Here is a 27,512-nt window from a genome sequence, read left to right as displayed (position 1 = left end):
TCTTTCACAACACGAAATCCCTGATTTTTCTCTATTCTACCACCTGGTAGTTTTCCAAGGTACACCTGAAGTTTTGATAAATAAGATGTTTTAACATCCGCGGCAGCCCAAATTTTTATCCCATAGCGGCAAGGTTTTGATTTTATATATTGTCTAAAAGGACACTTTCCTCTAAAACTCACTAACTGTTCGTCAACGGTTATATGTTCGTATGGTTCAAAGGCTTTGTCACAGTTAGAGACGAACATGTCCCAAATTACTCGTATCGCCGCTAACTTATCCTGTTCCTTCCGCTCCACCCTGGTCACTTTGTCATCAAACCTCAAGAAACTCGATAATTCTTCAAATCGGTTCCTAGCGAATGCAGCTGTAAAAAATGACCGGCGTATTGAGGTGTCTGTAGACCATATCTCTCGTGTCGATTCTTTCCCACACCTTAAAGCACCAGCTTTGATAAGTGCTCCTAAAAAGCTATCCAGTTCATTGTTGGTAAGTACCGTCCACTCTTTTTTGTTATTCGGATGTTTTTCGTTCCACTCTTGATAACGCCTAACAGCTTCTTCATTAGTATGAAAGCATTTGACATTCTTCATCTCTTCGGTAAAAAATAAATTGAAATAATCTAAAAACGTGTTGGAATTTTTACTATAGTTTGTTAAGCCTGGATGTACATTTATAATATTTTTTTGTTGCCTCTTGGATCTCACGAAAGGTAGGCTATTCCACTGCATTCCAGATTTGGATGTATATGTTGGACCACTAACCTCACTAATATTATCGTCCACTTCGGTAGGTTCTGCATCTGATTCCTCGTCACTGTTGACTTCTAAATTGTCCTCAGTTTCCGAAACATTTTCCTCAAAAACATCTTGCTCTTCGCTATCTGATTCGTCGGTAATCTCATAGTCGAAATCGGAGTCTGATATCCCTTCTTCTATATTTCGGATAATTTTTTCATGTTCTTGGTCGCTTATTGTCATTTTCATTCTCTTACGGTCCATTTTTCAATGTAAACTGACGAAAAATGTTAAAAATAATAAAAATATTCTGGTGCCTCTAAATGCCCAATCGGGGTCACAGCGAGACCCCACTTATCTAAATCTCTCTTACAGACCACTGCACCTCACGAATGTTCGTGGTATACTAACAGAAAACGTAGGAGACACGTCCACACAAATACCTGATTGCGCGGTTGCCAAATGTTTCAAATAAAGATATTATAGCCAAAAATGTATGTCTGGGGTCCCATAGTGACCCCGATTGGGCATTTAAGGGTTAATGTATATCGTCTCCAGCATTCATATTTACGGCAGGCCTTGGTATATTTGTTTTTTAATGTTTGTCTCACAAAGTAGTTAAGACATGGAGTTAGAGTTAAGAACACTAATACTGGGCATTTCTTTCCATACTTTTCTATTTCTACAGATCATTTTTATGATCAGAGTCATTATTTTCATGTCTTGTTCTATTTGGTTCGATCATCTCTTCATAAACTATTCTTTATTTAATTTCCTGTGTGCTGTATAATTGTTACTACGGATTAAATAAAAAACTACAACAAAGCTGGTCAACACTGATATATAATTCACAAAAAACATATTTTTACGTACTAGACATAAACATAAGTACAACTTTTTACGTTCAACAACACATCTCTTAAAACATTTACAACAATAACTAATATTCTATCTTCTTAAAAGAAATCGAAAAAATATAAATACCTCTAGAAAATGGTGGAGTTCGAATTGAAAACTTTGAGAAGCTTGAGAACAATATTAGAATTATAGTACATCCACTAATAATTTTCCAACATAAACATGTCTGATTCTGGTATCAAAGAGACCGCCTTTCAAATCAAGGTTGTCAGACATATTTCCTAAAATTCCTAAGGTTATATTTAAAAAATATTCTCTATCCGCTATTATTCAATTGCTAGTCAAAGAACGACACTCTTAAAAAATGATATGAACATATTCCCAAAAAATATATCTATAAATTAATTAACTAGGTACTAATATTTCCATGGACTCTTCACTAATGAATTAAAGCAACCGTGAACGTTTATATATTACTTATGCTCTAAGTAATTTTCGAATATCGGCAACATTGTAGTCTGGAGAGAATTTGAACATTCGATCTATCTTGACGTTGCCATGTTGGTGAATTTAGCGGTAATACTCTTATAGATATAATGATCGACTTTTAAGAAATCAGACATCTTTTAAGAATCCAAGTTCTCAAAAACGGTTACAAGAATTGTATTATTTTTTTCCAAATTTCATTGATTTTATACCTTACCTGGAAACATGAAAAATTGCAGATATATTAATATGTTATATTAAAGTTACATTCAGTAATTTTAAAGTCATGCATTATGACAACAGCGCATCGCAAAGCGATAAATCGTAATCAACACCTGTGTGTCTGGCTCGGTGACACCATAAAATATTCCTATTTGGAAGCAGATATCACAGGCGGAGTATGTATGGAGTTTATAAGGTAAGTAATATTATATTTTTCTAGAATGGCATTTTGGAGACCGTTTGAAACGAATGATCAAGATGCATCAACTTCTGTGTTATCAATAAATAATGAAAATGATTTTAATGACAGCCCGGAATTAAAAAATAAAGATTTGCACGTACAATCCCAAAGAATAGTTTTAAATATGTATGAGTGTTTAAAAAAAGAAAATATTGGGATGGCTGATAATGCAATTGTTTCGAGAATTCATATATTAACAAAAATCGGGTATAAGACGATATATACAATTATTAAATTAGGCACTGTTACAGATCATTCCTTAAAACGAAAGCGACCAAATAAAAAATTGGGTAGGATTGACACTGCTGCAAAAGACGTTATTCAGCGAACAGTTTACAATTTTACAGGCACACTGACGATTCTTTTCAGTCCTTCTAATTAATTTCTTTACAGCTATCGCGATGCATCTTGAACACTAGTATTCATTATTATACAGTGTGTCGCATTTAAGATGAAGACAACTCTATATATCAGCTACTAAAATACATACAGATTTGACATTTTGCACAGTCATACATGTTGTTAGTGCACATTTTTTTAAGATAGTCATCTGAAATTTAAATTTTAAACGCGGCTTACTGCGAATCCACAAACAGGGTAAATTTTCGATATTTTGCTTCGCGTTAGAGAAATCGGAAAAACTTATTTGGAAAAGTTGTTCCACTTATTGTAAACGCACATACCAAATTTCATGACAAAATTCGCAATTTTAGTTTTTCAGTATTATTTGTAATCTCGATCCTAAATCTACAATTGGCTGTCTAAAGATGCATCTCGGGACAGCCAACTGTCCGTTTTAGAATCCTGACTACAATTGAAGAGCTTATTTCCAAAGTGTCTTACATCCATATAATGAAATCCATGAAATTACAGATTTTCATACAAATTTAACATACAAATTATACAATTTTACAATTTTCATATGCACTTTTAAATGGTAAATAAGAAGTTGTTTTGGTACATATAACTTTATTCTAGACTTGAAGAAATCTATAAAGTTTAAAAAAAGAAAATTTAAAAAATCGAAATTTTGGATTTAAGACACTGGAAATAAGCTCTTCAATTAATGAAAAAAGTAAAAGTGCGAATTTTGACATAAAACTTTGTTATGTGGGGTTAAAATAATATTTGGAACATCTTTTCCAAATAACTTTTTCAGATATCTCTAACTCGAAGCAAAATATTGAAGATTCACCCTGTTTGTGCATTAACAGTAGGCCGTGTTTAAAAATTAAATTTCAGTTGACTATCTTAATTGCTGGATAGACAATGTTTTAAAATTTTCTGACAGAATGAGCCATTATTTACAGATAATTGTAAAAAAATATTATGGTTTATGTAAAAACTAAATAATAAGTCCAATATTCTTATAAATCACTAAAATTAACAAGCTTTAATTTGAAAGAATTAATTTGTTATTTATTCGGTGTTGTGAGCCCGCTCCCATTTGAAAAAAAAAACTGATTCTGTCCTTTGAAGAGTCCTATTCAAAAATGCCCCGTTTAAACAAATCGAAGGTTGAAGGGTGCCGGACATTTTTGCCGGAAACAATTCAAATTCAAAAGATCACCTTTTTCTGCTACGGAAAATATTGCTCCGATTTCTCACCAAAATCAATGTTGATACTTTAGTTTAGATACTCTTGAATCTCAAAAATACTCATTTACATATTTTTCAAGCCTCGAAAATGCATATTAGGTATCGCATTTTTCGGATTTTAAATCGCTTATATCTCCAAAACTATTAACTTTTGAGAAAAATGACATAGATCTTATTTAGAGTCACCCAAAAACCTAAAAAATATTTTTTGGAGCACAAAAGGTGATATTTTGAATTTGTTTTGAATTTTCCTGAATATAATTATGTAAAAATTAATAAAAATTATATGATTTTTCTTGAAATATGCGTTTGATAACTGATCCCTTTTCTTAATTTCCACGCCAATGGTCGGCACCGACATCAAAGAACCTCAAAAGCCGACGCTTGGCAAATTGACAATGGAAAAAGTATAACACAATTACAAAAATATTCAATGAATAGATATTATCACTTATCACGATTGACAAAAATTCTGAAAATATCTTTTAAGAAGATAGATCGATTAGGTTCTAACAAATAATACATTTAAAAACATCAATAATGCCATATTAAATTTGAGGATTTGCAAAATGGTTCATCAGGTAATTTGTACAAATGTAAATATTTATAAATATACTAATTTCTTATAATTACATGGACATTACATTTTTGGATTTTCATTATTTCTAACAAGGCGTTTTTCTCTAATATCTAGGGATACAAATATTAATATAGGCAAGCCTGAGATCCTAAAATATTTACCACAAAACGTACAAATTGGCAATCTTACAGCCCATTCAGACGGTACGGATTAGGATGTTTGTTCTGATCGATAAAAATGTTGAATTGCTCAGTGACACAACTGAGTTATGGGAGTTGGACGAATACGTCCAACTTTACATTTGATTTTGTCAATGTAAACTGTATACCGTGACGCGATACACAATTCGAATTGAACGTTAGTGGCGCTTGTATTTGGTACATACTAAGGCAAGTTTTCACCAAATTTCGTAAAAAAATTTTTTTTTTGTAAAAGAAAAATAAAAACAAAAACTTAGTTTTTTGAATTTTCCACAAAAATTTTGAGGTTATGTGAAAAAAGTGTAAATACAAAAGTTGTAGATCTTTTTGTTACCTAAAGCTTTGCCATTTAACTTTTTTCCATAGCACTTGTAGTTTCGTCGAAAATCGCGATAAACCGATTTTTACCCTTAAAAACCCACCCCCTCCCACTTCCCGACCTCGGATAGAGTGGAATTTATTTTTTCTTCAATTTTTAGCATATTCTCTTCCTTTTCCAATAGGTTTCATTCTACTATAATTTTTTTTGACTTTTTACCTTTTTTAAAGGCTTCGACACTGGTCTAGGTATCCTACATGCCGTCTAAACGGGCTGTAACAATATACACTTTTCTTTTAAAGAGAAATGGGCACAACTGCCAGGAGAACTGTACGAAGTGGTATTTTTGTAAACTATCCTGTAACGTAACAACGTATAAACAAAAGGACGTATACATTATTTTTTTGTGATGACTGAATAATATCGTTTACTTAAGATGGATTTTCGATGACGCAATAAAAAAGCCCATTTAAAACCACTTGATATTTTCGCGCACACCGATTAATATTATTAATAAGTCTGCCCTTTTTTATGACGCTGAATCGTGGACCTTAAACGAACATACGTGCAGAAGATTGGCACCATTTGAGCTGCGGCTATATCGGAGAATACTTAAGATCCCGTGGATTGACACTGAGTTACAAATGAAGAGGTCCTTAGAAGAATGAAGAAGAACCGAGAAGTATTGACCACCATCAAATCTCGAAAACTGCAGTACTTCAAACACATTATACGTACCCGCTCCTACAGGAAAAAATATACAGAAAGAGAGGTTCAGGAAGAAAAAGAACATCTTGGTTAAGAACTTGAGAACCTGCTTCATATGATCGCCAACATTCGTCACGAATAGGCACATCAAGAAGAGGAAGTCGCAACATCCGTAGGGAATAGACATCGTCAGAAGATCAAAATGTTTTATACCAGATGACCCTATAGACGGGTTTATAAATGTTTAAATACAATCTTAAGCAGTTGCAAAGTAACGAAAGAAGATTCGTCACTGGAAGAAGATCCTACATATTATTTATATAATGACACTAAAATTAATAAGTGCATTGTAAGACATTGGCAATAATAATAATAATAATAGTTTCCCTTTAAAACATTTGTAAAGAGTTAAAATATTTTTAGTTAAGTATAGAAGTACCAAAAGTACCTAAACTAATTTAAAAAATCAGTATCAAATTGGAAAACTAAATAACTAGGTTAAATGTAATAAAGGGTGTTTTTTAGAGGTATAGAAAAATAAGTTGGTAACACTTTTTTCACTCTTGGCCATTTTGACAGCTGTCAAGTGATTTATGTTGAGTTTGGTTTGGCACTTCAGCATGAATAGACTAAATTGTTGTTCTGTTCGAAATACGTATCGCGCACTAGGTCCATTTTATGGTCAACATAATAATCCATCAGAAATAATTCGATTACCAATGGAACGTTTTTGCACCACGTTCTCTAAATGATAATATGCATCCACAGACAGGTCGTACAGTGCGTACAGAAGAAGTTGTTGCTGCTGTAGAGCGTAGCATACAGAAAGACCCGAATCAGTCTATCTGCCATCGTGCACAGCGGTTGGATACGTGGCCATCGAGTTAATGGAAAATTTTGCGGAAAGATCTTGCTTTGCTTGCTTACAAAATTCAACTAATGCAAGAATTGACGGTACATCATCACCTAGTAAGACGTAGATTCGTAGAATCGGTGAGTGGGTCCAAAACGGGATTGCCATTGATTTTGAATTTTGTTTTCCGATGAAGCTCATTTTTGGTTGAATGGCTACGTCAACAAACACAACTGCCCTATTTGGAGTTAGGATAATCCTCAAATGTATGTTGAGAAACCATTACATTCAGAAAAACTGACTGTTTGGTGTGCTTTATGGTCTGGAGGAATCATTGGACCGTACTTCTTCAAAAAAGATGCTGGCCAGAACGTTATAGTCCCGGTGACGGCTATAGAGCCATGATTACTGCCTTTTTCATTCCTCAATTGAACAACCACGATGTGTAGGAGCTATCGCTTCAATAAGACGGCGCAACACGTCACACACCTCGTGCCACAATTGATTTATTGAAGGAAACGTTTGGTAACCGCATAGTTTCACGTTTCGGACCGTGAATTGGCCCCCAAAATCGTGCGATTGAACACTACTAGAATATTTTATGTGGGGATATATGAAGGTGCTAGTCTACGCCGATAAGCATGAATCGATTGACCAGTTCAAGGGCAACATTCGCCGCGTTATTGCCGATATACGGCGAAGAATATTGGAAAAAGTGATTGAAAATTGGACCTCCAGATTAGACCACGTCAGAGCCAGCCATGACGGTCATTTGCCAGAAATCATATTTAAATTATATTGCCCAAAGGTTATCTTTCAAATAAAGTCAATTTCATGTCAATTGATAAAAATCATCTTTGTTTTATTCCATTTCAAAGTTCGATACCTCTAAAAAACACTCTTTATATTATTTATTAACTAAAAACTAGTTACATTAATAAAAAATAATATAAGTAGAGACATTTTAACAAAAACACGCAAAAACATCACAATGTTGCAGAGGTAGTACTCAATTGAGTTATTTTTAAAATGATAAAGTACTCACAAATGAAATTGTTCATCAACTTCATCGTTACTACTTATGAAATCATCTTTGTTAGGATTAGTACTTAAATCTATAAACACGATTATATCATTTACACTAAATTATGCACCAAGACTTTTTTAATTACAATTTTATAAGCTTCGCAGTTCTATTTTGAGCCAAGTAAAATAACGACGATGTGTGAACACTAAAAATGCATTTAAATGATTGTTTTTAAACTTTAATCGGTTTTAAAACATTAGTTACTATGCATCAAAAGAAAGCACACAGTCATTTAGACCAAAACTAACGATATGCAAAGACAAGGACGGAGAACTACTAACAGAGAACCAAAAAATTATAATGAGATGGAAAGAATATTTCGAAGAAAATCTAAATGCAGACAACGAAAATGATCAGAACGAGACAATATATTATGTTGTAAAAATAACCTGTATAGTATTGTAATCGTATATAAGTTGTTTTATCAAATTGTGTGCTCAGGTCGTCAGCTCTCGTGTTAACGTGTGTGCGACTGATGCCCTTCATAAGGGACCCGTCCTCCCCTCGATATATAACTTAAGACAGACAGTGCCAATTTGCCTCTCGGCAAGTAAAGGCCGGTTGTGTGTGATCCCGAAAAGTGCGTGGTGCGTAAGAGATAAATGCGCTTGTAAACCCGGTGTTTTGTGTTAAAACGTATATAGTTGGTCTCTCTCAATTTTATCATTTCATGTATATCTGTTACTGCCTCCCCGCACTCACTGTAAAGCTAATATTTGTATAACTCTTTATGTAACTATCAGAATTGCGATAATTGTCAATGTTTGAACCAGCCCTTAAGTCTATTGTGTAAATAAATCGAAGGAAAATACCTCTTAATTGTTTTATTGCTTCAGTGGTCCTTTATAAATATTTTGAAGCAATTAGGTGTTCAAATACGCCTCTCTTAAATGTGGATAGTTTGGCAACAAAGTTTACCCTTTCCACCATATTATATGGCGGAGCTGCACATCGAAAATCCGAGTTATGAAGAAGTAGTTCAGATAACAAATAAACTAAAAAACAATAAAGCACCAGGAACGGACGGAATTTCGGCAGAATTATTAAAGCATGGAGGATCCGAACTCTGGGAAAGAATCCATTACCTAATAACATTAATATGTACGAAGGAGCAAATGCCAGAGGAATGGACAGTTGGCCTCATACAGCCAATATATAAAAAAGGAGATAAGAGGGAATGCCAGAATTATAGGCCAATTACATTGCTAAATGTAATATACAAAATTCTTTCTGGTATAATCTACAATAGATTATTAAAATACTCCGAAAATATAATTGGTGATTATCAAAATGGATTCAGACCAAATAGAGCCACTACAGATAACATATTCATACTAAGAACGATACAAGAAAAAGCTTATGAATACGACATAGACCTATATAATATGTATATAGACTTTAAACAAGCTTTTGATAGTGTAAAAAGAGACAGAATGCTGGAAGACGTTTGTACTCTAGGTATACCTAAGAAATACATCAGCCTCATAAAAATGACGTTGCAGGGTTCAAAAGCCGCAGTCAGAGTAGATGGAGAACTGACTCCCCTGTTTAACATCAACATGGGAGTAAGACAGGGAGATGCCCTATCAACCATGCTATTCAACCTAGTTCTTGAGGCAGTCATCAGAAAAACCAATATAACCGGCCATATAAACACCAAATCAGTACAAATTACTGCATATGAAGACGATGTAGCCATCATTAGTAGGAATAAGCCACGACTAATGGAAGTGTTCAAACAAATTGATCCTGAAGCAAGAAAAAGAGGTCTCAAAATAAACGAAGCAAAAACGAAGTATATATATATGATGACAGTCAAAAGAATAACTGACAATGAAAATAATATCACAATAGACAACTATACTATCGAACGAGTGGATGCCTTTACATATCTCGGCACAGAAATCAATCAGAAGAACTCCGTAAGTAGCGAAATTAATGCACGTATTTCCAGCGGGAATCGTACATACTATGCTAATAAAAGATTGATGACATCGAAATTATTAGACAAAAGAACCAAAATGACTATCTACAGAACACTGATTAGACCCGTAGTAACCTATGGATGTGAAACTTGGGCAATGACGAAAAAAGATGAAGCCCAACTCAGGACATTCGAGAGAAAAATACTGAGGAAAGTATATGACCCGGTACAAGAGGAAGATGGCACATGGAGAATCAGGAGAAACGACGAGGTTAATGAGTTAAATGAAGGTTATGACATTGTAAGATTTGTGAAAAGTCAAAGACTGTCATGGCTGGGACATGTGCAGAGACAAAACGATGCAAAAACAACAAAGAAAATAATACAATGGAAGCCCATAGGAAGGCGAAAAAAAGGAAGGCCCAGAACGAGATGGTTGGATGACGTGGAAGACGACCTGAAAACAATGAACATAAGACAATGGAGAAGAAGGGCACAAGAGAGATCTGAATGGAAGGACATAGCCAGACAGGCAAAGACCCATCCAGGGTTATGATGCCAAAAGAAGAAGAAGAACTATGCATCAAATAAGAAAAATTAATTAAATGTAACCAATTAAGAGAAGAAGTTGAGTATATAATTGCTAACTTCGAGTTTGGAATGACTGGATCACACATGGACGTATAAACATATCTGTGTTTATACGTCCATGGGATCACACAACATCGTAGAGATAGTGGTGCTGATCGAAGAATCAAAATACCGCAAAGAACATCTAGAAAATAATCTAAGAGAACGTTTCTCTACCTCTAAGTCAGTGATCAGTTTACCGTAGAATTAGAAATTTTGGCTTGCAGTATTATTCATGTGTCACAGCATACTAAGTACGGCAACCATCACCTGGCAAACATCAGACCTGCGTCATCAACTCCTTATATTTTTGAAAGTGTAGATAAAATTTGAAAAAATTGTTTATTCATTGGGAAGTTTAAAAAAAAATTGACAGGCGTTTTCGATGAGTACAAGTACCTGACAGGTGAACCCAAAGATGTGTCATATACAGGGTCTCAGTAAATAAATGCAACAAACTTTAATGGGCGATCCTGCATAAAACAAAATTGATAGTTTTCTATATAAATGTATGACAGCAAATGCTTCGTTTCCGAGATACGTGGTGTTGAAATTTTTGAAACGCATTTTTTGACATACAATTAAGAATTTTATATTCATTATTAGTGTCTTCTTCTTCTTCAAGTGCCATCTCCGCGGCGGAGGTCGGCAATCATCATAGCTATTCGGACTTTTGAGACGGCTGCTCTGAAAAGTTCATTTGATGTACATTCGTACCACTCTCTCAGGTTGCGCAGCCATGACATTCTACGCCTCCCTATGCTTCTCTTTCCTTGGATCTTTCCCTGCATAATCAGTTGGAGCAAGGTGTATTTCTCTCTACGTGTAATATGTCCGAGATATTCTAATTTTCTTGTTGTTATTGAATTTAAAATTTCCATTTCTTTGTTCATCCTTCCCAGAACCTCTTTGTTTGTGACGTGTTCTGTCCATGATATTTTCAGAATTCTTCTGTAAACCCACAGCTCAAATGATTCCAGTTTTTTCATTGATGTCGCATTCAAGGTCCAAGATTCCATTCCATAAAATAAAGTCGAAAAAACATAGCACCTCGCTAACCTAACTCTTAGTTCCAGTTTTAAATCCCTGGTACATAGAACTCTTCTCATTTTGTTGAAATTTGCTCTAGCCTTTTCTATTCTTATTTTTATCTCCTGATTGTAATCATTTGTGGAGTTAATCATTGTTCCCAGGTATGCATATTTGTCCACTTGTTCGACGTTGGTTTCGTTTATTAGAAGATTCTCGTTATTTCTTTGAGTTTTCGATATTCTCATAAATTTCGTCTTCTTGACATTCATTGTTAGACCATACTCTTTTCCATACTCTGCTATTCTGGTCACCAGTCTCTGAAGATCTTCAATGTTTTCGGCTAGATCACAGTATCGTCCGCATATCTAATGTTGTTAATGGGAACTCCATTTACCTTTATTCCAGCTGTTTCACCCTCAAGAGCTTTTTTCAGGACCTCTTCGGAGTAGGCATTGAAAAGAATTGGCGACAATACGCATCCCTGTCTTACTCCACATCTAATTTCAATTTCTTCTTACAGCTGTTCGTTAACACGTACTTTTGCTCGCTGTTTATAGTATAAATTTGATATGATCCTGAGGTCGTTGTAGTCAATCTTCCTTGATTTCAGGACATTCATTAAATGTTTATGTCGTACTTTATTGAATGATTTATTATAGTCAATAAAACATGCGTATATATCTTGATTGACGTCCAGGCATCTTTGTATTAGTATATTCAGTGAAAAAAGAGCTTCACGTGTTCCTAGGCCTTTGCGAAAACCAAATTGTGTATTATTAACGTCTATGTCCAGTTTGTGATATATTCGGTTATGGATGACTTTAAGTAGTAACCTTAGCGTATGAGACATTAAGCTAATGGTGCGGTAATCGCTGCATTCTCTTGTGTTTTTCTTTTTAGGGAGACAAATAAAAATAGATGTTAACCACTTTTTGGGTAATACGCCTGAACTATAAATTTGGTTCAAGAGTGTCATTAAAACATGAATGTGCTTCTCATCTAGATTATTAGTGTACATACGGGTAATGGTCTGAATTTTTTTGAAGAAAAAAGTAATATGCCACTATGCTATTTCAAATAATAAATTATCGAATCAAAGCTTCAAAAATGGGTCCTCAAAATCGGCCGGCTTTGAAACTCACGGGGCCGCTGGAGCGGAAAGAAGCTGGTTACTGAATCTCTGGTTCTTCTTTATGGATTTCGATATTTTTTTTTTAATTGTATGTACAGTTTGCGTACATTAAAAATATGTATTATTTAAATAAATAAATAGTCAAATAAACCATTTGTTTAAACACTTTTTTTTTAATTTTATATATTTTTTGGTATTATTTGAGGCAATTTTTATTGTAAAACATAAATATTTATGATTAATATTTACTTCTTCAATAAACGTCGTAAATAATTTATTTATAATAGATTTTATGAACAAAACAAATTATCATATTCAGTTATTTGTAAAGATGTTTATGTATGGCTTTAGAAACAAATTATCTCAAATAAACTTTTATTTCTTGCTAAACATGCTAGGCGGGTGGCTTTTGGATCTATTTCATACTCACATCCCAAAACTTGTTTTAATCGATATATTATTATGATAATATGCTATGTTGAAAAAATTATCGAAAATTTTAATGGAAATCTATTTATTGCCTTTTTCACTTCTAAACCATTTTTTAAAATAATTTGTGTTATTTTAAGACAAAAGTTATTCTTGTGATTTTTATGTTAAACTATTACTTTAAGAGTAAATTACAAATAAACAACTAAAATAGCCGAAAATGCCAATTTTAGCGTTTTTCAAGGTCATATTTTATTCGGTTGGACAACTAATTTAAAAAAAAAATATGAGATGAAAGTTTAAGTCAAGTAGTTCAAAAATACGCAATTCAATTGTGATTTAATATTGCAAAAGTCAGTTTAAAATATCCATAAACTAATTAACATACCGTTGCGTTTCGGAATATACAGACTTAACGAACGTCTCAACTTTAACTTTCAAAACACATTGTTTATTTCTTACCCACAAGCTGAATCTTATTTTAATCGAAAGAATATGATGCTGTAATATTACAGTAAAAAGTTTACCACCTGAACCTGCTTATTATAAACGAAAGAATAACTCGGTTTCAAATAAAAATGAAATTTTTTATTTGTTGAAATTTTTTATAAATTAACAGCTTCATATCCTTTCGATTATTATAAGATTCAGCTTGTGGGTAAGAAATAAACAATGTGTTTCGAACTGTATAGTCTAAATGTTCGTCAAGTCACGAAACGCAACGGTATATAAATTTGTTTCTGGATATTTTAAACCGACTTATTCCATATAAAATTAAAATGGACTTACGCATTTTGAAACTAATGGACTTATGCTTTCACCTCATATTTTTTGTTTTCTAAATTCAATGTCAAACCTATTGAAAAATGGTCTCAAAAAAGGTTAAAATTGGCTTTTTCTCGGAATTTTTAATTATCTGCATTTTACGTTTAAAGTAAGTATTTTATGAAACAAACACAAGAATAACTTTCGTCTTAGAATAACTTGAAAAGTAATTTCGAAGCAAAAAACGTTTTTTTTTATAGTTTAAATTAAAGAAAAAATAATAAATAAATAATAGGTTGCCATGGAAAATTTATTTATTATTGAGATTACTTATTTAATTTCGAAGCAATACATAAACTAATACTATTTGAAGAAGTTATTATATCTTCTTCTTCTTATTTTTATGTAGACATGACTCTGTCTGTTTTTCAGTATGCCTCCAGTAAGTTGTCGTTCCATCGTTTTCGTGGTCTTCCTACCGATCGTCTTCCTATTGGGGAACCGCCTCTTGCCGTGTTTACTACTCTATTTGTTGTCATTCGGCTTATATGATCATTTCATTCTACTCTTCTATTTCTTACCTAGTCCTTGAGGTTATCCACCTTGCACTTACGTCGTATATCTGTACTTCTAGCTCTGTCCCATAGTGTCTTACCATCAATTTTTCTAAGTGTTTTCATCTCTGCTGTTTATAACATCCTTTTTGTCCTCTTTGTGCCAGGTCTTGTTTCTGCCGCGTAGGTCATTATTGGTCTGATGACTGTTTTGTAAATTCTGTCGTTCATTTCTTTCCCGATATTTTTATTTCTCCATATTGTTTCATTTAGGCAGCCTGCGGCTCTGTTTGCTCTATTCACTTGATCTTCCACTTTGGTTCCGAGCTTTCCGTAGCTAGATAATGTGACGCCTAGATATTTAAACTCTTGTTCTATTATCTGACCTTCCAGCAACAATTTACATCTTAGTAAATTTGCTGTTGTAACCATGCATTTTGTCTTTTTTAAGGAAAAAAACCATGTTAAATTTTCTGGCGGTTATATTAAATTGGTGCAGCATACGTTGTAAATTGTCTTCACTTTGATAGAGTAGTATTGCGTCGTCTGCATAGCAGATTATTTTAAGTTGTTTTTCTCGCATTTGGTATCCTTTTTTAGTTCTTACTTTTTTTATTATTTCATTCATTCATTCATTTCAGTTATATGAAGAAGTATATATTAATCATAAATATTTATGTTATACAATACAAATGATCTCAAATAATACTAAAAAAATATATATAAAATTGAAAAAAAAATTTGTTTACATAAACAAGAACACGAGATACAGTAAACAGCTCCTTCCTCCTCCTCCGCTGCAAACAAAGCTGCTTGCAAAGATTGCCAAATATGAAAAAATAATTTTCCTGCAGGCAACAGTTAAAAAGTATTATATATTAAAAATATTATTTATAAGCAAAAAATTGATACGTTTTTGCAATATTTAAAATCATTTTTCTTAATTTTTTTTTTTAATAAAGTTAATAGAATGATTGTTCTTCTTTCATAAGCCATCCGTAGAATTACTGTAACTTAACAATTTTCTGACTTATTTTGTTGCAAAAAAATTTAATTTGGGATAAACAAATAAAATATCTTTTAAACTATTTGACCATTCTAAGTTAATTTTTAAAAAAGTAATTAATGTTTATACAAAACCGAAATTTCCGACTTATTTTAATTTTTATATGAGTTAGAAGTTTATTTCTCTTAAATTTGTTTCAGATGCTTCACTTTTTCCTGATAGGCAAAAAAAGTGAAAATTTATCGTTCTTTGACCTTAATTTGTTAATAACTAATTGTCCAAAACATCGACTACAGGAAAAGTATAGTTTTTTGTTACAGAGTTCCATATTACTCAAAACAACTGTCGTTTGCCTGGCCGGTCAGTGTCACGAAAAAAAAATCTTATTTCCCTGGTCTAATAGGCTAAAGTTGATATACGGAGTAGAAAACTGAATTTTAAACAGAAGACACCAGAGTAGGATACAAGCAGCAGAGATGAAATATCTTAGAAGAACGAAGGGGCAAGGACAGACAGACTCAGAAATAAAGAAAGAAGGATACTTAAAATTAAATCGTTACTTGACAAAATCAAGGAGAAAAAATTAGCATGGTTCGGTCAGAAAACACGAAAAGGCAAGTGAAAAGAGTATGGGAAGCTAAACCAATAGGTGGAAACCAGAAGAGGCAGACCTATAAAAGAGTGAAACAGCGACATAGCAGAGATATTACAAAATACGAGCAAATCTTGGCAAAAAGCAGCACAAATGGCAAAGAACAAAATTCATCAAAAGCTAGACATACCTTCCTCGACACCTAACGGTAGAAGAAGAACGATTTTGTGTGTACCTACGTGTATAAAATAAATAAACTAATTATGCGATCACAGCACTTTATTCACATGTTGGTGGTATTAGAGTCAGCTACAAATTGATGAGCAAAGGTATTGTGCCATATATTTGTATAATGTATTGATGATAAAATTAACCGCCCAGGGACTGTTTTATCACAGTTGCGGTATGTACACCAAATTTATCTTAAAGATGCAGTAGCAGTAAACAAACCAACACACGTTATCAACATTATGAATATTACGAGGAGCACTCCCAAATCACGATTTACAATGTATAAACGTACATAATATCCACCTCATAAACTATATAAATAGACATCGTATACGAAACTCAGCATACCATATCATTTAGTAGTCCTTGTACGCGGAAGAATTGCTATAACTTAATTGGACCACTGTTGTTCTAGTGATAATATTTTAGCCAGGGCGTGCGTCAGGGAATTACAGTGCTTGAATTTATTCATTTATATTTATAATAAATGTTATCATTTATATTTTATGATCAGAAGAATAACAAAGATAAAATTAAATTAATAAATGTTAGAATGAGGTTTTCCAACAACATATTATGCGAATTCGTTAATGCATTGAATTAAAAAAATTAAATTAAATATGTAAAAATTGTTTTAAAATTAAATGTAATATCTAATGGCGGTTTCCCACCAAACGAACAAAATAAAAACAAAACAAAACACAAACTCGTATCCAATAAAACAAAATAGCAACTTTTCACAAACTTTACTAAAGACTGGCGTGTTTTGAAACAGTTCATTTTGTTTTTCGAGTCCCGAGTTTTTGAAACTCGAGTCTGTTTAGTGGAAACGGTCAGTTGTGTTTATTAATGGACTACCTCACCTCTGACGTTACAATGGGCGGGGCTTCGAAAACCTTTCTAAACATTTCTACACTAAATACAAGATAGAGCTGCGGTAAGTATAAATAAACCGTCAACAGTATGATTGTTACGAGGGGCACTCCCACATAATGATTTTAACGATGTATAAACCTATATTTTCCTGTATTATGAAATACATATGAAAATATGAAGTAGACATCGTAGCATAAGTCGTTCACAGGAATAACAGAACTGAAAATAACTGAATAAACATGTTAGAATGAGGTTTTCCAACAACATAATAACGTGAATCCGTTATTGTAATGCACGGAATTAAAATACAATTACATTAAATGTGTAAAAATGTTTTTAACGTAATATTTAAGGTTGAAACGGAGTTGCCACTCGTGAACTGAGCTCTTAATGGCACTCCATTCGTTGGTTTAAGGAAAACGAAATTTCAAAGCAAAAACCTATGCAAAGGTCAGAAAAATCTTGTCAAAAATAAAAACATTCAACATATCTGAGTAATAAATAAAACAAAAAACTCAAAGTGTAACTTAGGTAATATTTTACTCAGAATCTACCTCGAGTGCCTGTGAATACCTTCTTTTTTCTTTACCCATTTCATCTACAATATGCTAACAATAGTGTATTTTTTTATGTTTATTCACAATAGTCAAAAGCTCGACATTTAGAACTGAATTGTCAAAACTTTTGATCGCAGCCACTTTTGAATATCCGCTTTCTTCAACTCGGTTGTCGATATTTATTAAATGGGGAGTATATAACGAATATATTAAGATAGAAAAAAACATGGCGACTACCAAAATGGCACTACACAGGATCTTGATTATATAGAACGTATAGTTATGTACGAGATATCATAAGGCACTATGAATGAAAATAAATTTACTATAGACAAATTTTGATTTATTGACTTAAGGAAGGCCTCTGGCTAAGTTCAAAATAAACAACTGATCGAAACCTAACTTGCGACAGAGCAAATGAAAAGGGACGATATAACGAATCTATTAAGATATGTAATTGATTTTCTATCTTAATATATTCGTTATATCCTTCCCTTTCATTTTCTATATCGCGTGATAGGATTTGATCAGTTGTTTATTTTGTACTCAGCCAGAAGCATTCTTAGTCAATAAATCAAAATTTGGCATACGGTTTTGCTTTCGTATTAAATTATTAAATGTATACAGCATGTTCAGCAGAAAGTCGAACAAAAGATGTGGGATCTTGACAATATCATTGAGACTCAAGTTGAACCACTGATAATTAACGTAGTTAATGAGAGCAGCACGTCAGACTCTGATTATGAATAAAATATTAATTTACACTATGAGTTTTTTGTTTTATTTATTAGTCAGATATGTAGAATGTTTTTATTTTTGACGAATGATTTTGTCGGACATTTGCATAGGTTTTTGTTTGAAACTTCGTTTTCCTTAAAAAAGAATGGGGTGCGATTAAGAGCTCAGTTCATGACTGGCAGCCCCGTTTAAACCGGAAGCTCTTAGATATTAATACTCATAATTTCAACGCAATTTAAGAAGTTTTTACTTCTGGCGGCACTTCTCCAAGTGCGCCTTATTTTTTTTTAATACAAAATTTTCGTTTATGAAAACATTTTAAGTTAAGGTATATCTGTATTCAAATTTACGAAATTTATATAAAATGAGATTTCAATTTCTGGTAACATTTGTAATCTGGATCACGTGAGTTTTATTGTTTTTCAAATAAAAACTGAAAACATAATAATAAGTTACTTCTTTTGAGGCGAACTAACACACAATTTACTTTAAAAAATAAGTGTATTTGATGTTTCGATTTTGATCGCTTAAGTGTTAAAACAACGTTGCAATTACTGCTTTATTATTTTTGTCAAACCATAAGTTTCTTTTTATTTTACAGTAGTGAAGCTAATTTTGAATTTCCTTGAAAATAATACTAACATTGTATATTTCATCTTCGTTGTTCATAGTAAACAAATCTTTAATTGTACATACTGTTTTATTAATTTGATAGGAAATATGAAAGCAAAACCGCACGCCTATGGAGTCTTACGTAGCATAGCCTGGTTTTGTTTACTTTTACTGCACGTCGAATTTGAATGAGGTGTAGAAATGTCTTTATAAAATTAATATATAAAATAAACTTAAAAATACATCTAAAAGCCTTTTGTTTAGAGTTAAATAAAAGGTTCTTTATTATAAAGTATAAAACATGAACACAAATATCAATTACGTATATAATATATTAGCATTTTCTATTATTTGAAGGATTAAAAAGTATTCATCTAATTATAAAAATATACTTAAACAGAAATACAGATCCGATATTCGAGCTATTAAATATTTTAACTCTATATTAATTATTCACTAGAATCTTGGAATCTGGGTCAAATAACGATAGAGATTTAGAGTTTCTTAATGCATTAGGTATCAAAACCCATTGATTTTCCGGACTATTATAGAACTGACACTTCATAATATCCATTCATGGTAGTAATAATTTATTTTTAAGGTTTTTTATAATATCAATTAATAATTAACAATTAAACTTAATAAAGTTCAAAGATTCTAACGTTAGCGAGTTGCTCTGCTTAGGTACGTATTCTCATGCGAACGGTTATACAGGGTGTTTCAAAAAGGTATGTCATAAATTAAATCACGCATTCCGGGGACAAAAATAAATTGATTAAATCCAACTTACCTTAGTACAAAAGTGTACACAAAAAAGGTAACAGCCTTTTGAAGTTACAAAATAAAAATTATTTTTTTGCATTATCTCCTAAACTACTTGACATTTTGTAATAAAAATGGTCACGTTACTTTCTTGTTCTGAAAGCATTTTTCATACAAAAGAAACAACAAAATCTAAGCGCACAGAAAAATTTTAAGGGGGGTGTGCAGCCCTAAATCCCCCCAAACTTTTGAGTAGGTTCAAATCAAATGAATTTTGTGGCATTATTAGTTTAACTCATTATTTTTAAAACTTTTTTGCCTCTCATCACTTTTTCGAAAAACTAGTTTTTTCCTAGTTGTCCATAAAATTACAATTAGTTTCTACGGATACCATAATTACAAACAGTTCCATCAATAATAGTCAATAATTTGAAGCTATCATTTATTGTGTGAATAAGATTAATATTAAAAATTTTGATACTACAATGGCCTACACATTTCAGGAAATGGCAGATATGCATTTAACTTTGGGTAAGTTGGATCAGATTAAATTATGATTCAACTGGATGCAACTGATGAAGACATTTTAGAAATCATTGAAGACGTCCTTGGAACAAGTACAAGGGTAATAGCTGCTCAACTAAATGTTCTTCACGTAAGGGTTTGGAGGCGTTTGAAGGATCAGCTGCTTAAACCTTGTCACTTAACAACATTTCAAGAGTTATTGGTTGAAGATTATCCTAAAAGGATTGGATTTTGCGATTGGTTGTTAATGAAAAACACTCGACATGTTCATTTTATTAGAAATATTTTCGAAATACGTATTAATACGAAATACGTATCAACAGTTACATAGACGCTTTGAACGTGAAATCAAATCTTTTCTGTCTTTTTCATTTCATAGAAATATTTTGTTTACCGACGAGGCTGCCTTCAGTAGAAATGGAATAACAAACCATCATAACGAGCACATTTGGCCGACGAAAATCCTCACGCCAAAAAAACGACTCATCATCAAAGGACTTTCAAAGTTAATATTTGGGCAGGAATTGTGGATAACAATTCTAATTAAGGCCCAGTATTTCTTCCCAAAAATTTAAATGGTGATAATTATTTGCAGTTATTTGCAAACGATTTACGAGTATTTGAAACGAGTGAATATTGCAAGAAGGCAAAATATGTGGTTTCTACAAGATGTTGCTCCACCGCATTACAGTAATGAAGTCCGGGAATACCTTTGCAGGCAGTATCCTGGTCGGTGGATTGGAAGGGGTCGTGATGCACCTATTTCTTGGCCACCCAGAAGTCCAGGTCTTAAACCCATAGACTTTTGCTTTTGAGGGTTTATGAAAGAGAAAGTGTATTCTGTAACAATAGAGGACGAACAACAATTGAGGATTAGAATAATTGAAGCTGCAAATCAATTTCGTCACAAAAATTTAAGCCGTTTATTTAGTTGGACGTAATTTGTTAAAGGTTAATGAAAAAGGCCGTAACTCAAATAAAAACTGTTTTTTGAAAAAAGTGATAGAGGCAAAAAAGTTTTAAAAATAATGTGTTAAACTAATAATGCTACAAAATTCATTTGATTTGAACCTACTCAAAAGTTTGGGGAGATTTGGGGCTGCACACCCCCCTTAAAATTTTTCTGTGCGCTTAGATTTTGTTGTTTCTTTTGTATGAAAAATGCTTTCAGAACAAGAAAGTAACGTGTCCATTTTTATTACAAAATGTCAAGTAGTTTAGGAGATAATGCAAAAAAACAATTTTTATTTTGTAACTTCAAAGGGCTGTAACTTCTTTTGTGTACACTTTTGTGCTACAGTAAGTTGGATTCAATCAATTTATATTTGTCCCCGGAATGCGTGATTTAATTTATGACATACCTTTTTGAAACACCCTGTATAGTGGCAGTTTCTTAGGGCCTGTACACATGAGGGCGTTAGATGCCACATGTTAGAAAAAAGTGGTATCGTACACACGACAGTGCTTAGCGCCGCGATTTACCAGAATGTCGAAAGCCCGTACAATTATGAAGTTAGCATGCATTTGGTTGTTACACCGTAGATTCAGAGCAAGACAAAGACGACAAAGAAGATGGTCAGTGCATCCTTTAATTAATGATATATTGACCATGGGTCCTTATGCGACTCTATACCCCAAATTAAGAAAATACCCTCTAAAGTTTTTTAACTATTTCAGAATGAGTATAACATCTTTTAATGAACTGTTAACTTGATTAAAAGAATGCTTATCACCATGTGAAAATCCAGTAATGGATGGGATTTCACCCGAAGAAAATCTCGTTGTAATATTAAGGTATTTATTTATATTATTTTTTATAGAATCAAGTTTCTTTAAACCACTCTTTTAAGAGGAACTCATGTGGCATTTGGGAGTAGTTATTGTGCCTTATATATTTAATTATGAGTGAAAATTATAAAGAGACTGTTTCACTTTCTTCAACGGGCCGACGTCAAAAAGTTAAAGTTACAACCATTAAGTCTACGTTGTGTAATAGTGCAGTGGATAAAACTCCGTTCTTGTATTCGTCATATTCCATGTCCCAAATACATCTTCTCTTTAGACACATTACTTTTCAACAGGGCAAAAGCACGCGCTTGATTGTGAACATGTGTACGATCACATACCTCTTCTAGTAAATAGAAACGTGCTGCAAACGCGGCGTTTGAAGTATATTTTACGAGCGCCATGTTTTGACGACGTTGGTTCTAAACGCGCGCTTGTATGTGAACGATACCATTTGTTCCTTGGTACTTGGAACGCGGCGTTAGGAAAACGCCGCGTCTAACGCCCTCATGTGTACGGGGTCTTAAGCTCCGCAGATTTTTCAGTTTCCGCTGTCAGTCACGTTCAGTCACAGATAATTTTCCACGGAAATCGAAAATATATTCATTATTAAATTCACTACAAACAGTGTGTGCGGTACACAAACAACCAAAAATGAAAAGATGATATCAAATGGCAAAATTGTAAAAACCAAAATGTTGTATTGAGTTTTTCATCCCTCAATCTTAGTATATGTCCCGACCATCTTATTTGGTTTGACTTAAACCTGCATTCGTGACACACGGTCTCTCAGACCATGCCTTCAAATAAATTATGTTATTTCTTTTACCAACAGAATGCGTGAGCTGCCAACCTAAGTAGCTTCCTAGTTCGAATCGACCTTTCACCCAGTAGTGACTTCAGTTGCTGACAAGTCTTTGCTTGTGCGGTATCAGATTACAACTCACGTTGTAACATTTTATAAGTTTTGGAGGTAAATTTTCTTTATACCAAAAAAATAGTCGTTTGTGCTGAACTATCTTTCTATATAAAAGGCTAGGACGACAACTGACAGATAAAAAAAAATGAAAATTATCTGACAGTTAAAATGTAAAATATTCGTTTTTCAAATAAAGTACTGAATAAAAAGTTAATTGGAAAATAAATTGTGTTTATTGTAGTTCGTTATTATTTTGTAGGTTATCGCGAAATCAAAAATATAACCTAAATATTGTTGTTTATTGTGAGTGACAGACAAGGATACGGTATTAGAAGATTTAATGAAATCGGAGAGTATGATCAGTATGATGTTTAGTGTTTATAAACTTGGGGCGTTCTATGATTACATTTGTGATGATTTTTTATGATTTTTAATACTGAATATCGTTTCGGTTTCCGTCGAAATTTATTTGCGACTAAACGTAACCGACAGCGGAAAAAGAAAACTCAGCGGAATTTTCCCTCGTAAACTGTAGCGTAGGTTAAAAAACACCACCATATATTTATTAACACTGAATTTAAGGCAAAGTCGGCTGCGTTCGGTTTACGCTAACGGACTCCAACAGGAAACCGCATCTTGGAAAAATATTAGACCCAAGAAATCATAATGGAACTTGACGTCGACGATATAATTTCGAACGATGCAATAAATACAACAAAATAGAAGAAGCCAAAGATGCAGTTATTGCAATAAAAATTAGACACCTACAACGGAGAGGGTACGACAGCTATAATTTACACAAAAATGACAGGTTCTAGAAAAAGCACAAGAACGAAAATCTTTAAAAATGATAAAGGAGATATCATTACTGACATCAAGGAAAGATTGTGTCATTGGTGACACACAATTTGGTTTAACAAATAGTATGGGCACAAGAGATGCTTTGTTCGGCTTGAATGTGCTGGCCCAGAGATGATATATTTTGTAGATTTTGAAAAGGCATTTGATAAGGTTCAACATAAAAAACTTGTAGAAATATTAAAAAGTAAAAATATTGACAGTCGTGAAAATTATATCTAATCTATATTGGAATCAAACTGCCAAGGTAAGAGTTGACAATCAGAACACCCGAGATATCAAAATACAGAGAGGAGTCTGACAGGGTTGCGTGCTGTCACCACTACTCTTCAATGTCTACAGTGAAGCGGTATTTAAAGAAGCGCTCTCAGATTCAATAGAAGGTATAGCTATCAATGGAGAAGTTTTGAATAACTTGAATAACTAATAATTGAGAGTTTGGATACCTACAAATACTTAGGACCATGGGTAACATCAAATGTAGACCAAACCAAAGAAATTAAGACACGTATTGTAATAGCACGTGCATAATTCGTTAAACTTAAAAAGTTTCTTTGTTGTCGGGATATAAGGTTAGGACTACTTCTAAGAATGCTTCGGTATTACGTATTCAATACTCTTCTTAAGGCTTGAAAACATGAACATTAAAACAAGTGCATCTAAATAAGTTGGCCGCCTTTGAATATTGGTGTTACAGAAGAATCCTACGAATATCATGGACTCAAAGAATATCAAAAGCCATGTTATGAGAGGGCAAAGATGCTCATTATTGCAGCTTCTTATGCGGGGCTTCTTCTTCGATGAAAGCGAAATGTGACAAGACGAAGAATATCGTGGCTTAAGAACTCGAGGGAATGGTTCGAATGCAGTAGTGCAGAACTATTTAGAGCGGCAGTCAACAGGGTCCACATAGCCATGATGATTTCCAACCTTCGATAGAAGATGGAACTTAAAGCAGAAGTGGACAGGGCCTCTGGGACTGCAAGACGTACTCTATTGGTAAAACTCGAGGAACTAGACGACGACAATGTTGAGATGGACGAATGGTATGGATAAGAATGTAGGAAAAATCGGTGTAACAAAGAAGTACCAAGCTGCAAGTTATAGGACGGACTGGAGAAACAGACTTAGGAAGGTCAGGGTTTAACTAAGACCGTACCACCAATGATGACGATGAAGATAATCCGCTATAAACTCTCTTGCGGTCGATACCTGCAGACTATGCATTAAACAGCTCTTACTGATACATTTGACAACTAACAATGAGGGGTTATGTAGGTGTAAGAATATTTAACAAGTCAAAAACATAAAACTCTGTATTGTGACTTATTTACTGATCTTCAAGTTGGTCACAATATTGTTTATGTTTCATTTCTAGGCTGTATTTGTTAAATGCGTGGATATACTTGGCAAACATACATTGTACTAATTTAATGCATAGTTATCTTATCGAAAAAAAAAACATGCTTCACGGTTGCTCATTGATATTTACCAAAGGAAATACTGTTAGGATACTATTCCAACATTGTTCAACTTACATAATAATCGTTTTTTTTTGACACTTAATAAAACAGTCACTAATTCACTACTGATTGTTGTTCAAGGCAGCCTGTATTTCTAAAATGTTTTTACCTTTAGTCTCCGGAACGAAAATATAAACGAAGAATATTCCTATCATTGAGGCAAATCCGAAAATATAGAACGTACTATCTTGTCCTATATAATCCGATACTTGAAGGTAAAACCTTGTAAGTATAAAGGCCAAAAACCAATTGACGGTACCTGCTGTAGAACTAGTGATACTCTTAATCTCTGTGGGAAATATTTCGGACGATATGACCCACGGAATTGGTCCCAGTCCAAGAGAATAAGCTATTATAAACAGGCATAAGGCTCCTACCGGTATAAATCCTAATTTTTCAATAATATTGTCGCTTATATCGGTTCTGTATTTAAGAGTGAAGAAAATAGCGAGAAGAAATAGGTTTACGGTAACAAACAATGCAGATATAAATAATAATATTCTTCTACCAAGTTTATCTATAACCAAAGAAGCTGCGAAAGTAGCTAAAACTTGAAAAAGTCCTACCATAATAGAAGCAGTTTTAGGGTCCAGGTGCACCCCTGACGTTTTAAATATATCTGTAGTGTACAAAATAACTGCGTTTACACCGCTAAACTGCTGAAAAAACATCAAAGAGGAAGATATAACAAAAGCCTTAATAACAGATCCTTGTTTGAAAGTTTCAGTTAGGGAAATCGTAGCTTGGCCGCTTTCCTTTAAATATCCTTCAATTTCGTTAAGTTCTGCATCGACTTTATACTTGCTACCCCGTAAAATAATTAAAACTCCCTTGGCATTATCGAAGAGTCCTCGTTTTAATAAATACACAGGTGATTCAGGTTGGAATACAAAGAAAATGACGAAAACAAACGGAACGCAAGCACACCAGATTGTAAAATATAAAGCATTTAGGTATTTTCCTACTAAATATCCCAGAAATATTCCCACGGTAACCATCAGTTGAAAATAACTGCTTAGAGTTCCTCGCAACGATTTGTGGGCGATTTCACTTGTGTACAAAGGAGCTGCTATACAACAAGCTCCTGCAGCAGTTCCTGTCACTAGTCTGCCAAAATACAGCATCAGCACGTTGTTAGCAAATATTATCAGCAACCAGCCCAGCGTGAAGGGAATACATAATAACAACAGAGTTTTCTTACGACCTATTATATCACAGATAAAGCCTGTCGGTATGCACATCGCCATTCCACCGAGTGTTACGAACGATCCAATCCATCCCATTTGGTTGCTGTCTAATTTAATGTTGTTGTACTTGCCATTTTCCAGGTCATTTAGAATCGGAGAAGTCCATGCCAGTACGGTACCAGCAGCCACAGCTGACAAAGTTGCTAAAAAAAATATTTTAATTAATTATGACACACTTTTGACATACAGAATTAGTCATGAGAAACTGTACATACTGCTATCTCGTATGAAGACCCCTAAGGGGAATAATAAATGACCATTAAAAAGTATCTGCTCCCATTGTTTAATAATATACAGTTTGAGTTGTGAATTTTAACTGAAACTTCTATTCGTCATAACCAGTGAACGATAAGTTGGATGTGTCTCATGTTTTGGCCAAAGATTACACTATTTCTAATTTAATACACGTTAAGAAATTCTTTAAATGTTTATTTGAGAAAATATTTCAATTGAAACGAGATGGTTTTTCGTTGCTTAACCCTTAATTTGGATTTGTATCTTAATACCTCATTTTCAAATATTCAAATTATCTATCTCTTAAATCATTTATTCACTATTGTCTGTTGATTGTGTTGCCTATACGTATACCAAATTCAGAAAGCTAATAGTACTGCCATCTATAGTTATCATTCAAAGTTAGTTACAATTGTTTATAAGATGGTTGCCTAGTGAACGCCGATTAGAAAAAGGCTGGTAAATTTTATTCAGTATTAGTGTAAAAATAAGTATTTTGTTTTAATACAGGAGGTGAAGTTGTAGTATGATGATGTGTTGTGATCATACACATATGAATATTTATATATAAATATCCAAAAGTGACAATACCGAACCATTTTTTAAGCTATATCCTATAATCTACTTTGCCAATGATACAGCATAAAGGAGCATTTTTGTTTTGTATCCTATAATCTACTTTGCCAAAGAC

General features: G+C 33.3%; 1 protein-coding gene across 1 annotated transcript in view; it reads right to left on the bottom strand.

Annotated features, from left to right (window-relative positions):
- Positions 1 to 1,562: 1,562 nt before the first annotated feature.
- Positions 1,563 to 27,512, bottom strand: part of LOC140434258 (facilitated trehalose transporter Tret1-like) — a 34,924-nt gene continuing 8,974 nt past the window's right edge. The window contains exon 3 of the mRNA XM_072522381.1: positions 1,563 to 26,730. Within this exon, the coding sequence (XP_072378482.1) occupies positions 25,403 to 26,730 (1,328 nt within the window). The 3' untranslated portion in view covers positions 1,563 to 25,402. The remainder of the gene's footprint in view (positions 26,731 to 27,512) is intronic.

The sequence above is a fragment of the Diabrotica undecimpunctata genome, chromosome 2 (genome assembly GCF_040954645.1).
Source record: "Diabrotica undecimpunctata isolate CICGRU chromosome 2, icDiaUnde3, whole genome shotgun sequence".
NCBI lineage: Eukaryota > Metazoa > Arthropoda > Insecta > Coleoptera > Chrysomelidae > Diabrotica > Diabrotica undecimpunctata.
The sequence above is the reverse complement of the archived record's forward strand: the minus strand, read 5'-3'. Positions and strand labels throughout refer to the sequence as shown.